Below are 12,339 nucleotides of genomic sequence, written 5' to 3'. Positions count from 1 at the left end.
GAAAATACTCCATCAAACGTTGAACACTACATATCTAAAAATAGTTCGCATATTGTGTTTCCATCACCATATTTCAAGAAATTATTAATTCAAAGTCAACAGCTTAATTACCCTAACTAAAATTCAAAGAACATTTTTTGAATTTCTTTTAAAAACCTTCCCTAAATCTTTATGTTAAAGTATTTCAAACTCCATTCATTCTCCATTCAATTCCTTCTTTATCCTTTTTTAATCTTTTAGCCTCCGAAAAGAAGAAATAAGACAATGGCGCGCAACCCCAGCGCGCGCCAAACGGTGGGCGGCGTACGTTTTGAAGATATTTGCTTGGCGAAGAGAGTCCCGCCGAGTTTAAATAAGAGTTAGTACCGCGAAGATGTGGCTAGCGAGCGTATGTTCGCTCCTGGCGTTTGCCGCCGTTCTTCAGAACTGCGACGCTCAAAAAGCAATTTTAACACCGCCGTATTTTAATTTAGCCGAAGGCAGAAAAATTTATGCTTCAGCTACTTGTGGTGAAGATATTGAAGGACCTGAACTTTATTGTAAATTGATTGGAAGCAATGCTGATCACGATTCACAATACAATCTTATTCAGGGACAGGTAGGGATCAAAATATATTCTTTTAATTCTAATTTATTATTAAATTCAAAAAGATTTTAATTGTTTGCTGTACGTTCTTAAGAGATGTTGAATTTGAAATTTTTTTATAAAATATAAAGTAAATTTTTATTATATTAATAGATTCTTAACGTGGATTTGATTTAAAAGATGATAACTTTAATATTGCAATAACACTTTATACCTTGTCTTGGATATAAAAATATTTATTATTTGAGCTCACCAAATTAGCTCAGCAAATGAATTAATCTCCAAGTTGAAGAATCGTTTTGAACTTTACAATAATATTTCAACTAGATCTTAACAGTAGTTTAACATTGCAGTTCATTGTTCTCAGGAGAAACATTGATAATAGACTTAAACACAGGTCAAATTACAATACATATTTTTTAATCAGAGATTATTGTTTTTCACTTTATTTAGAAGAATAAAATTTTCACATAAAATTAAATAGACTCTCTAAAAAGATAACCAAATTATTTTAAATTTACATCATCTTATCAACTGGTTATGGTTTATTTTTATAAATTTCGAACAAACGGCGCAACATTTTTAGATCTTTTCTTCATTTCTTGTTGATGAAGTAATAATTAGAATATGAGACAGTTTCCCGTAAAGCACGCGTTCTAATTACGCCGACGGACTGTTTACAATAGATCACCGACCCCGATAAATCGTAACTACTGATCCTTTATAATTTTATAACATAAGCTTCGACATTAATATCCTTAAATAAAATACCAACTCGACATCACTCGAATATCTTGACCCCGGACGAGGTTTGTCCCATATCACTATGATAAGACCTCTTTAAACATCAAACAGAACGTTACCATTAAATAGGATGTCGAATCATTTTTAAATATTTAGTTTATTTAATACATATTAGTTAATAAATAATTTAATCAATAAATTTTTTGTACTAAATTGTTGATTTATTTAATTTTGAAATAATTTTTTTCTGTAGTATTGTGACACCTGCGATCCTACAAAACCAGATAAGCGCCACCCACCTGAATATGCTGTTGATGGTACAAGTAGCTGGTGGCAAAGCCCCCCACTTTCAAGAGGCAATAAATACAACGAAGTTAATTTAACAATCGATTTTGGACAGGTAAGTCTTTTACTTTCCAATTACGTACAAAATAAAATTTACAAAATTCATCAAATTAGATTATCAGAAAAGACTGTAAATTCCCATTCCCAGAAGGGTCCGTGCGGCTGTAAAAAGAATTGAAAACCCGCTGAGGGATACTGAACATGTGGTCGCCACATTTGGCTTTTGTAAAGTTTCGTTGACAACCTTCTCTAAAAAAGACCGATTTTCTTCTTGTTATCTTTGAATACGGAGACTTAAAAATAAATAAAACCGTTTAGTACTTAAGTACTCGAATGACATATTCTGGCACTTTAAAGATTTTTCGTTACTTATAAATTTAAGTTTCTTAATAGATCGGGGTTGATTAAACAGCCAAATAAAGTGTGGCGAGGTCACTTTTAATAGTTGTAATAACGTTTGATTATGCGGATATGTACCCAGAGTATATTCGAAAATGCTTATTTATCTTATCATTTATTCCTAAGTCGGGTCAGGACAGTGGGCGGCCTGTTTCCTCTCAGCGATATCGTTTACTTCCACTACATTGGACATAATAATAATTCATTATCAAAGGATGTAACGTTTAAAAACCCACACCCGATTCGTTCCAACCAATTTGGTTTTAAAAATTTTGGATTTTCATAAAGAATAATTGTATTAGTAGACTTTAACTAATTGTTCTGATCTATATCTTGAAAGATAAAAGAAAAATAATAATTAATAAAATATTTTCATACTGAATAAGTACTTTAGATTCACTTAATACGATGATTTATTGTATTAAGTCCAGGTTATTAAAGAAATAATTGCAAATAATTCTTCTATATTTTGCGTGAAACATTTTTTTCTAGGTCTCCAAATGGTAGTTTTCTCTTATTTTTGGAGCAGGTGGAGCAGGCACTTGAGTTGTTGAATAGATCACCTCAAAGGATAATTATTGCAGGGGACTTTAATGTCCACTTTGGTACTGACGATAGGAATTCTAGTCTGTTGGTTGATACCTTCTCTAGTTTTAAAAATAAAACGAAAAAACTTCTTAACTTGCTATATTTAATAAAATTGAAGTCAAACTGGTTTCGGGGCTAGCCCCATCCTCAGTGACAAACTAGTTTGACTTCAAATTTATTAAATATAGCAAGTTAAGAAGTTTTTCGTTTTATTTTTAAATAATTCACTTGCAACATGGATCTACACTCTTTCTCTAGTTTTGGTTTCATACGTCTGCTTGTGGATATACCAACTAGAGGTGCAAACTGTCTTGACAATATTTTTGTGAACTTTGGAGATGATGGTGTCTCAGCGAAGGTTCGCGAATGTTCAGATCACTATAGCATTTCCCTGCAGTGTCTCTTGGAAAGCCCTCACACAGATTCTTTGGCAAAATGTAGATCATTGACGAGTATAGGAAAGTGGTCCTTCTACAGTTATGTATGCGAAATCAATTGGGATTTCTTATCATGTAGTATTTTAGATGCAAATCAGAAATTTGATAGGTTTCTCGAGATCATCCTTCATGGTTTTTGCAATGCATTCCCTTTAAATACAGTAAAATCATGTATAAAAAAAGGTGCTAACTGGTTTACTGATGACCTGAAAAGTATGCGAAATCGCTTGCATTTATTAACGGACAGTTGTAAAAATACGGGATGCAGAGTGCTGAAGGGTGAGCTCGCTGCACTAAAAAAGAATTATAAAGAAAAAATACGGCAAGTAAAGATAAACTGTAACGATAGCTTTTTAAAACAAAATAGTTTTTCAAGTAGGACAATGTGGCAGATTGTTAACAATCAAAAAAAGTGATTAATAAAAAAACTAGTATCAAGGCTTCGTTTAACCCAAATGCGGTAAATGAATATTTTGTAGGCGTCCCCTTAGACCTCGTTAGCGAAATTTTAATTCGTAATCAAACAACTAATTTTGATGATCATCGTTTCAGTATGGAACCTGTTGGATGTAAGGAGGTTCGAGATATTATTGGCTCCCTGAAGAATAAACCTTCCAAGGATGTTTATGGTCTTAATGCTGAAATTATAAAGCTAATAAAAGATGTAATAACAGTACCGCTGACAAGATTGATTAATCTATGCATGAGGGAGACTGTTTTTCCTGATGTCTTGAAGTCAGCATTGGTCATTCCGGTCTTTAAAAAAAGTGATCCTCAAGAAGTAGAGAACTATCGTCCTATTTCGTTCTTACCGGTATTTACTAAAGTTTTTGATGGAATCATTAAGGATAGAATTATAAATCATTTTGACAAAAACAACATATTCACACCTAGTCAGTGTGGTTTTCGACAGAATCTCAGTACTAGGGTTGCAATTATTGTGGATTTTGTCCGCTAGGTGGTGGATGGCTACGAGCAAAGCCTTCGATTGCGTTAACCATGGTCTTGTGTTAAAAAAATTGGGCAAATATAATTTTGATGAAAGTAGTGCTAGATTAATAGAATCTTATCTCACTAATAGAAAGCAAGTAGTTTATTGCAATTAATATTATTCAGTACCCAAAAATATTTCTATTTTCAAGGATCGATACTAGGACCAGTACTTTTTCTTATTTACGTAAATGATTTGGCGAATGCTATCACTAATGCATCGGTAATATTATACGCAGATGACACCACACGCTGGTGCGGACTCAGATAGAAAACAAGTAGTGGATTTCCTGGGTGTAGGTCTCGACCCTACCTTAAACTGGGAACAACACCACATAGATAGATTGTGTGGACGTTTGAGTAGCAACATCTTTGTGTTGCGCATTCTAAGCAATAATGTGCCAGTCGCTTATGTCTTACGCGTTATTGGCGTGGGGAAGTTGTGCTGGGTGGCACAGAATTTTCCGATTACAGCGACGTGCTGTGCGGGTGGTCTGTGGTCTGAGTTACAGAGATTCTTGCCGTGCTTCATTTATCAGTTATCAGATTTTAACGTTTCCCTCATTATATATTCTGGAGTGCCTGTTGTACGTACGTAGAAACGTAGGAAGATTCTCTATACATAGTGATGTGTACGGCTATAATACACGAAATAGTCACAAGTTAATACCAAACTTTTGCAGACTCTCTAAGTCACAAAAGTGTGTCGATTTTGCTTCATTTAAATTCTGTAATAAATTGCCAGCATCGCTGCTCTCGGTGGGAGCTTTTGAGGTGGCGGCCAAGCGGTTCTTGCTGACAACGGGTTTTTACTCCTCTTCGGAATTTTTGGACTGCACGAATAAATTCTATTCTATTCTATTCTTCTTGTTAATTAGCAACTATATTTTACTATTTCCTTTTAACATTACATTACTTTCAATATCACTGCTTGCATAATGGCAAGCATGTCTCCCTTTGAAGCTACACTGTCGTTTCTGTCTTTCCCTTTCACATCCTCTTCCAAAAGCCCCTTTTCCATCGTCTTCCATCCATCGCCAGTCTCTTAATTCCTGTTATATCTTTAATATAATAGCTGTCATATTGTCCCAGGACATCTTTGGTCTTTCTTTGCCTCTCTTCCACGGTGTTCTACTTTGCCATATTTGCTTGACAAGTTGTCTCTCTTGTATGCATCGTTCAACAGATTTTATATTTAACTGGCTTCAGGTGGATTCATTACGAATTTTATCTAACTTCGGTACTCCAAGGACTTTTCCTAGGTGTTTCATTTCTACTGCTCTTATGAGATTGAGCCGATTTCAATTGGTCTATATGTTACTGTAATAGCCCGAACTGCGGTAAATCTTAGGTTTAACTAGTAAATCTTAAGATTTACCAACATGAGTTGGTAAATGTAAGGATTTTTTAAACAAGAGATAATTTTTCTGGCTTTTAGCAATTGAGTTCAATACATGTCATGCTAAGTTGAAGCGCATTTCTTTGATAAGAATTTTTTGAGGCAGTTACATATTTTGAATCCTTGTCCTCCGGTCATAGATAATTTTCCGACAACTTCTCAAAGACTCATTTCTTTATCTTTAACAACTTCTTCTATCTTTATAAAGTCTTCAGAGCATGAGGTAAACTGATTCTTAGTATAAAGCTGCTTTAGTACTCCAATTTTCGCACCCAGTTGGTAAAGCTCGTTGTCTTTTACATCTACCGCAACTACAATAATGCTTTTTGGGTCAGTTTTAGCTCTGTCAATGTCAGGTACTTTCAGTCTTACATTTTGGCCAACTTTTACATTTGGATATTTATTCCTTACATTGCTTTAATTTTTTTCAGCTTGGTTTTCCAAATTGAATTTTGCATTTCTTCTTATTGCCAGGATAGATTCTTTATTTTGCGATATTGGTTATATTCTTATTATTACTTTTTAGTTATAAAAACTTCTTGAGATTGAGTTGTATTTCCTGTCTCTAAATCGGTATGTCTCTGAATCGTTACATTAGAATCATCAGTTATTTGTTTCTCATTCATCTTTTCGTTAATACTCATTTCGTCTTATTGTGTTTTACTCTTCAGTGTTTTTGTTTATGTCCTTTTCCGTGTTATCCTCTTTATTCTGTTCAATGGCATTTTCGACGTTAATATTTTATTCTTCTTCAGAACCTAAGCAGACATTGTAATTCCCATTTTCATGGGACTACCAAACATTGCTTCGTATTAGGAACATTTTATTCCCTTGTGATATGCTCTATTCTTCATTGCCTGGATGAATTTCAAACCCTCTGACCACTTTGGTAACTGGTTTGTTTCCAGCCACGTGCTCAACATATTTTCGATATCTTAATTGGCCCGCTCTACTGATCCTTGATTCTGACTGTATCTGAGCTTCCCATGTACTATTTCAACGTTCGGCCACATAGAGCATAAACTTGGTTACAAAATTCTCAACGATTCGGATGAATGAAGGATGTTCGGAGCTCCAAAAGTGGTAAAAAATATCCAAAAGATGGTATGCAACTTCTGCTGCGCGTTTAGATTGAAGTGCACGAAGAATCACTAATTTAGTGAGATGGTCTTGGTAAACTAAAATGAATTTATAATTTCCATTAGACTTAGTTTATAGATTTATTATATCTACTTGACAACGTGACTTTATTTCACTGTGCAGTATAAGTTTGACGACAATGCCCTTTTTCAAAGTATATTGCTTTTTTTTGACAAAGTTGGCATAGCTTCAAATATGTCATAATAGTCATTAAGCATCCTTGTCCTTCCACCGTGTCTAACCACAACATGCAATTCTTCGAGAATGTTGAATAAATCGTCTTCATCGGCGCAATTAAATTTTCCTCGTCGCCTAGTCAAAATAATAATTAATAATCATAACGCTTTAATCGCCTATAATGAACGGCTTTCTTCCTTTTCACGTTCTTTACAGTTTTTACTTCTTCTAAACACTTTGCTTATTTGTCCTTGTCGATATAAAAATTATTATCCTTCTTGTTTGCTAAAAGCTCGTCCATTATTTCATAAAATCTCTTTGTTACACTCATTTTGATTGATAAGTTACTTTCAGACAGTGCAGACACTCACATATATCGAATTAATATCACTTTTGATTCATAAATTACTTTCGGACATCAAAAACAAACAGAAATCAAAACAAACGTGTGAAACGGTCGATTGAGATGAGTGGGGACGGTGAAGGGAGGTGGTATGAGTAACGGAGGCTGCAGACTGTAGACGAATACGACGAGTACGAGAACATGCACCGAACATGTCTATATGTGTCTATTTTTCGACATTTACCATGTCTCTGCGGTAAAACCTAAGATTTACCGAGTGGATGGTGGTAAAAGTTCGAAATGAACGATGAGCACAGAACATTTCGGATTTTTACCATTCAGAGTTGGTAAATGGTAGGTTTCACTGGAAAATCTTAGGATTTACCGTAGTTCGGGCTTTTAAAGTATTGTTTTATATACGCTTATTTTAGATGCTGCTGACACCTTTCATTTTAAAGAATTGCTTGCGGTCGCTGATTTCAGTTTGCTGTATCTAATTACATAATTAGATACATTCATTAGATACATATCTACCATCTAATTTACGTTAATTTTTTCGTCATGTTTTAATATTATTATTACTTTTGTTTTTTCCCTATTTATCTTCATCCGTTTCATATTGAATATATTACTCCAATAGGTTCCAAGATTTATTATTCCAAGGCTTCGTTACTATCCCTCGTTATTAGCGAAAGCGCATTCAGAAATTTTTACCAGCATCAGACCTCTATAGCTGACAAATCATGGTTTGCTAATCTCGTGTGCCTCTTTAATAATTTCATCCATAAATATTATGATTAGTAGTGGGCTAAGGTACCCTTCCTGTCTCACTCCTTTATTAGTACCAAATTCTTCTGATATTTGGTTGTTGCTTATAAGAACACTTGATTGCGAATTGTATTATACATTTTGGTTATCATTCTTACAGGTTTTAGGTCTTCAAGCCATCTTCTCAGGCATGCCCACAGTTTTTTGTTGGTACGCTGTTAAAAACTTTCTCCATATCCATAAAAGCTAAATATATCTTCTTCGTCCTTAATATTCAACTGATTATTTCTTACTTAAATACATGATCTTGAGTACTTCTACCAATTCGGACATGCGGTACGACTCTAACAGTTGCGGTTCTAGAAATATTCTCAGCCTCCTTTCCACGACATTTTCAAATATCTTTCGTTCAATATTTAATAGAGAAACTCCACGGTAGTTACTGCAATTACTTGTGGTATTCTTTCTTCTCTCTAGATTTTATGACAAATCCTCAGTGCTTCCTAATAGTTATATAAAGTATCTTCTTCACCCTGTTTTACCACCCCTCATTTTATTTGAGTACTTCCATGTTTCGTTCCCTTGATTTTTTTTCGACCTATTCTTCACTCTCATTTCTCTCTTTTATGTGTAAAAGAAATTTCTTCGTACTATTTCATTCTCTCGATATTTTCGTCATCATCTTATTTTTCTTGTAACATTCATTCTTGTATCATCCTCTTTACAGTTTTGCGTTTTCTTCCATTCTCTTAATCTCATTCTTTCTGCTCTGCCAGTATTGATCAATCAACAGTTATACTGTTCCTTGTCTCTTTTGCCCAGAATTTCTTATCAAGGGTTTGTGATTTATCTTGCTTGTCTGCTACTATATTTCCTGCCTTTTCTTCTTTCTTTGTCTCTATCTTTCTCTAGACCATTGGGTCTTTTTTCATGATAAGGACTGCCTCTGAAATATCTCCTGAAATGTTGACTGCCATCTCTTTGGAAGTCTGACTAGTGATCTGGTTCTAGGTGAGCTATTTTGTAAGCACAATTTTGGACAGTCTGTTCTGATCTGGCATTCTACGGGCGTGGTTTACCAAAATCTCTTAAGCTGTCTTCTTCATCTCATAATGTTCTGAATCCTGCGTTAGTATCTAATGTCGGGATTCTTAATGCTGCTCCATCTGGTCTTCCCTGAGATTGTCCTCAGGGTCATTTCTGCTACTCTCTTAACATTGTTTTAGTTTTGTTTGGGTTTTCGCGTATTTTAATTACGCGAAGTAAGTCATATTTAAGCATAAGTCATTATTTGACGGCATTTCTTGTATATCTGCGCTTCACTATTCATTCACATGAATATATTTGACCACACAGTATATTATAGGCAGTCTGAAATTACGTACGCTTTGTCAGTCTGACTTCTCAGGCCTTTTTCCGGATCTTGACTGCTTGAGATATGCACATCCAAATAGAAAAATTCTATAACTTTAGCTAAATTTACATCTTTTGTTGGCTCACGTACCACCACCATTCATTTTTTGAAGTAAAAACAGCCAAGTTCTCGGCTTCGCTCCTTTGATAGAACCTATGTAGTTGTTTTGCAGGTTATTCTCTGAGTTGGTGACTCTCGCAGCATCATCAGTGTAGCATGTTATGCAGATTTTCTTGGGGTCTATTTTATATCCTAGATGTAAAGATATAATTTCCTCGATTATTTTGTCTATTAATAAGTTGAGCAAAAATGGGCTGTGACTGTCGCCTTGTCGGATGCTACCTGGTCTCTGGATGTCATTAGCTTTAGCCTTATGATGTCAACTGGTGCATGTCTTTGTATCAGCACATTCAGTACGTCTCAGAATCACACTCTGTCAAATGCTTTGGGCAAATCGACAAAACATATTTTTATATGCAGAGTATTGAACTCAATCGATTTTTCTTTTAATTGTTTTATAACGAATGCAGCGTCTGTTACTGCGTGGCATTTTAAAAGCCTTTCTATTCTTCGGTGTTTGTACACTTGTTAAATACTTAATTCATGTGTTTGGAAAAGTTATTCCTCTGTAACTTTTAGGCAAGTTTTTCGTCTATTTTGAATATGGGGATTGTTACGCTGTCAGTTCTGTTCTTTCATATTTGAGTAACTCATTAGGTATATTGCCGCTTCCGCGAGGTTTCCTATTTTTCAGTTTTCCAAGTTATTCTTTGACTCCTTCTATCTGAGCAATAGTTCTTGCGCATACAAGTTCATAACGTGTGTTGCCTCTTCGGTAGAGTATATTTGTTACTCTGCAGTCTCCTAAGTAGATACATTTTTAAATGATCTGCTGGGTTGTCTCCACATTCGGTTCCATCTAAAGTTTGATGTTGTTTAACTTAGTTTTTGTTCTGTTTCCGTATAGATGCTTTCTGCTGTCGGATATGAATTATTGAAGATTATATTTTGCAATGAATTTGGGTGGTTGTATGATTGACCGTGGCCGTTCTAATAAGATCTTGCATAAGACAAGGTTATGATCAGTTCTTATGTTGGCGATGAAAATATTACTACATTTGTTATTATGTAGTCTGCCATTGATCTATAGGTTCTACTCATGTTAAAGGTACATTTGTGTTATTCTTTCCGTGGGAAGTATGTGTTATTAGTTCGTTTCTAGAGCAGAAGTCTATTAGTAGCTCTCCGTTTTTATTGAGTATTCCATTAAAATTTTCTGCCAGTTTGCTTTAAGACTTTCATCACTATCTTGGCCCAGTCACGTAGATTGTAGATTCTGAAATTCTGAAACCACCTTATAACTTTTTTTTCCTAACCTCATTTATCTATTTTATTAATTATTGCAGGAATTTCACGTAGCATACATTTTTATAAAAATGGGAATATCACCACGTCCTGGTTTATGGATATTGGAAAAATCTACAGATTATGGTAAATCGTTCACACCCTGGCAATACTTTTCTGACTCAGCTGCCGACTGTGAATTATTTTTCGGCAAAGAATCTTTAGAAGGCATAAAATCAGACGATTCAGTAATATGTTCTACAGACCACTCGAAAATTGTACCATTGGAAGGAGGAGAGGTAAAGTTTATGTTTATTAGAAAAAATCGATTAAAATTTACTGGAATGATTTAATTTAGATTCCTATCATGTTACTAAATAATCGACCATCCGCAAATCATTACTTTAACTCAAGTGTACTGCAAGAATGGACTCGCGCCACTAATGTACGGTTTCGATTTTTGAGAACAAAAAATTTATTGGGACATTTAATGTCTGTTGCAAGACAAGACACTTCAGTAACAAGAAGAGTAAGTTTGAATAGAATTTTTTAAACGTTTCTTATTTTCTTTTTTTAAGTATTTCTATTCGATAAAAGATATTAGCATTGGTGGTAGATGTATGTGTAATGGTCACGCAGACTCTTGTGACGTCCAAAATTCAGCAGTACCAAACATTTTGCAATGTTCATGTCAACATAATACCTGCGGTGCTAAATGTGAACGTTGTTGTCCCGGATTTGAACAAAAAGCTTGGCGAATATCGAAAGCTTCTCAACCCTTCTTTTGTGAACGTACATAATACATATTTTAAGATTTCAAGTTTTGCTTATGTTATTAATGCATTTTTAGCTTGTAACTGTTTCCAACACAGCAATGAATGCTTGTACGATCCTGAAATCGACGCTAAACGTTTATCATTAGACATACATGGAAATTATGAAGGTGGTGGTGTTTGTAAAAATTGTCAACACAATACAGAAGGAATTAATTGCAATAAATGCATGCCAACGTTTTATAGACCATACGAGAAACATTGGAATGAAACGGATGTTTGTCAACGTAAATACTTTAAAATTTATTTTTTTCTTTTAGTAATCAATTTTTATAGCTTGTAATTGCGATCCATTTTTCTCAACTGGTAATTGTGAGGAAGGTTCGGGCCGATGTGAATGTAGAAAAGAATTTTTGGAACCACACTGTGATGACTGCAGTTTTGGCTATTACGGTTATCCCAATTGCAAAGCTTGTGAATGTTTCTTAAATGGAACACTCGAATTGCAGTGTGAGCGAGAAAATGGAATGTGTACGTGTAGAAATAACTTTAATGGAACTTTCTGTAAGGAATGTGCTGAAGAGTTTTATGGATTCCCAGAATGCAAGCGTAAGCATACGTTATATTTTAACTTATACGTATTTTTATTTATTTTGTTTTATTTGTTTCTATTTTAGCTTGCGAATGTGATGATTTGGGATCAGTTTCACAATCATGTAACCAAGAAACAGGATATTGTACATGCAAAAGCAACTATGGTGGAGAAAAATGCGATCAATGTCACAACGGATATTTTGATTATCCTTCATGTGAATGTAAGAGTTTATATTTTTTTTTTACTTTTAGGAGGGAAATACATTTAGATGAGTAAAAACATTTTACTCATTCACTA

The 12,339-nt window shown here is 34.5% G+C and overlaps 1 protein-coding gene across 1 annotated transcript in view; it reads left to right on the top strand.

The window, feature by feature from the left end:
* The first annotated feature begins 350 nt into the window (after positions 1–350).
* LOC111418627 (laminin subunit alpha) overlaps positions 351–12,339 on the top strand; it is an 84,777-nt gene continuing 72,788 nt past the window's right edge. Inside the window, exons 1-8 of the mRNA XM_071198857.1 lie at positions 351–598; positions 1,584–1,730; positions 10,737–10,973; positions 11,033–11,203; positions 11,253–11,466; positions 11,525–11,734; positions 11,784–12,056; positions 12,125–12,262. Of these exons, the coding sequence (XP_071054958.1) occupies positions 374–598; positions 1,584–1,730; positions 10,737–10,973; positions 11,033–11,203; positions 11,253–11,466; positions 11,525–11,734; positions 11,784–12,056; positions 12,125–12,262 (1,615 nt within the window). The 5' untranslated portion in view covers positions 351–373. The remainder of the gene's footprint in view (positions 599–1,583; positions 1,731–10,736; positions 10,974–11,032; positions 11,204–11,252; positions 11,467–11,524; positions 11,735–11,783; positions 12,057–12,124; positions 12,263–12,339) is intronic.

This window comes from Onthophagus taurus, chromosome 1 (genome assembly GCF_036711975.1).
Source record: "Onthophagus taurus isolate NC chromosome 1, IU_Otau_3.0, whole genome shotgun sequence".
Lineage (NCBI taxonomy): Eukaryota > Metazoa > Arthropoda > Insecta > Coleoptera > Scarabaeidae > Onthophagus > Onthophagus taurus.
Note: the sequence above shows the minus strand (reverse complement) of the source record. Positions and strands in the feature narration are given on the sequence as shown.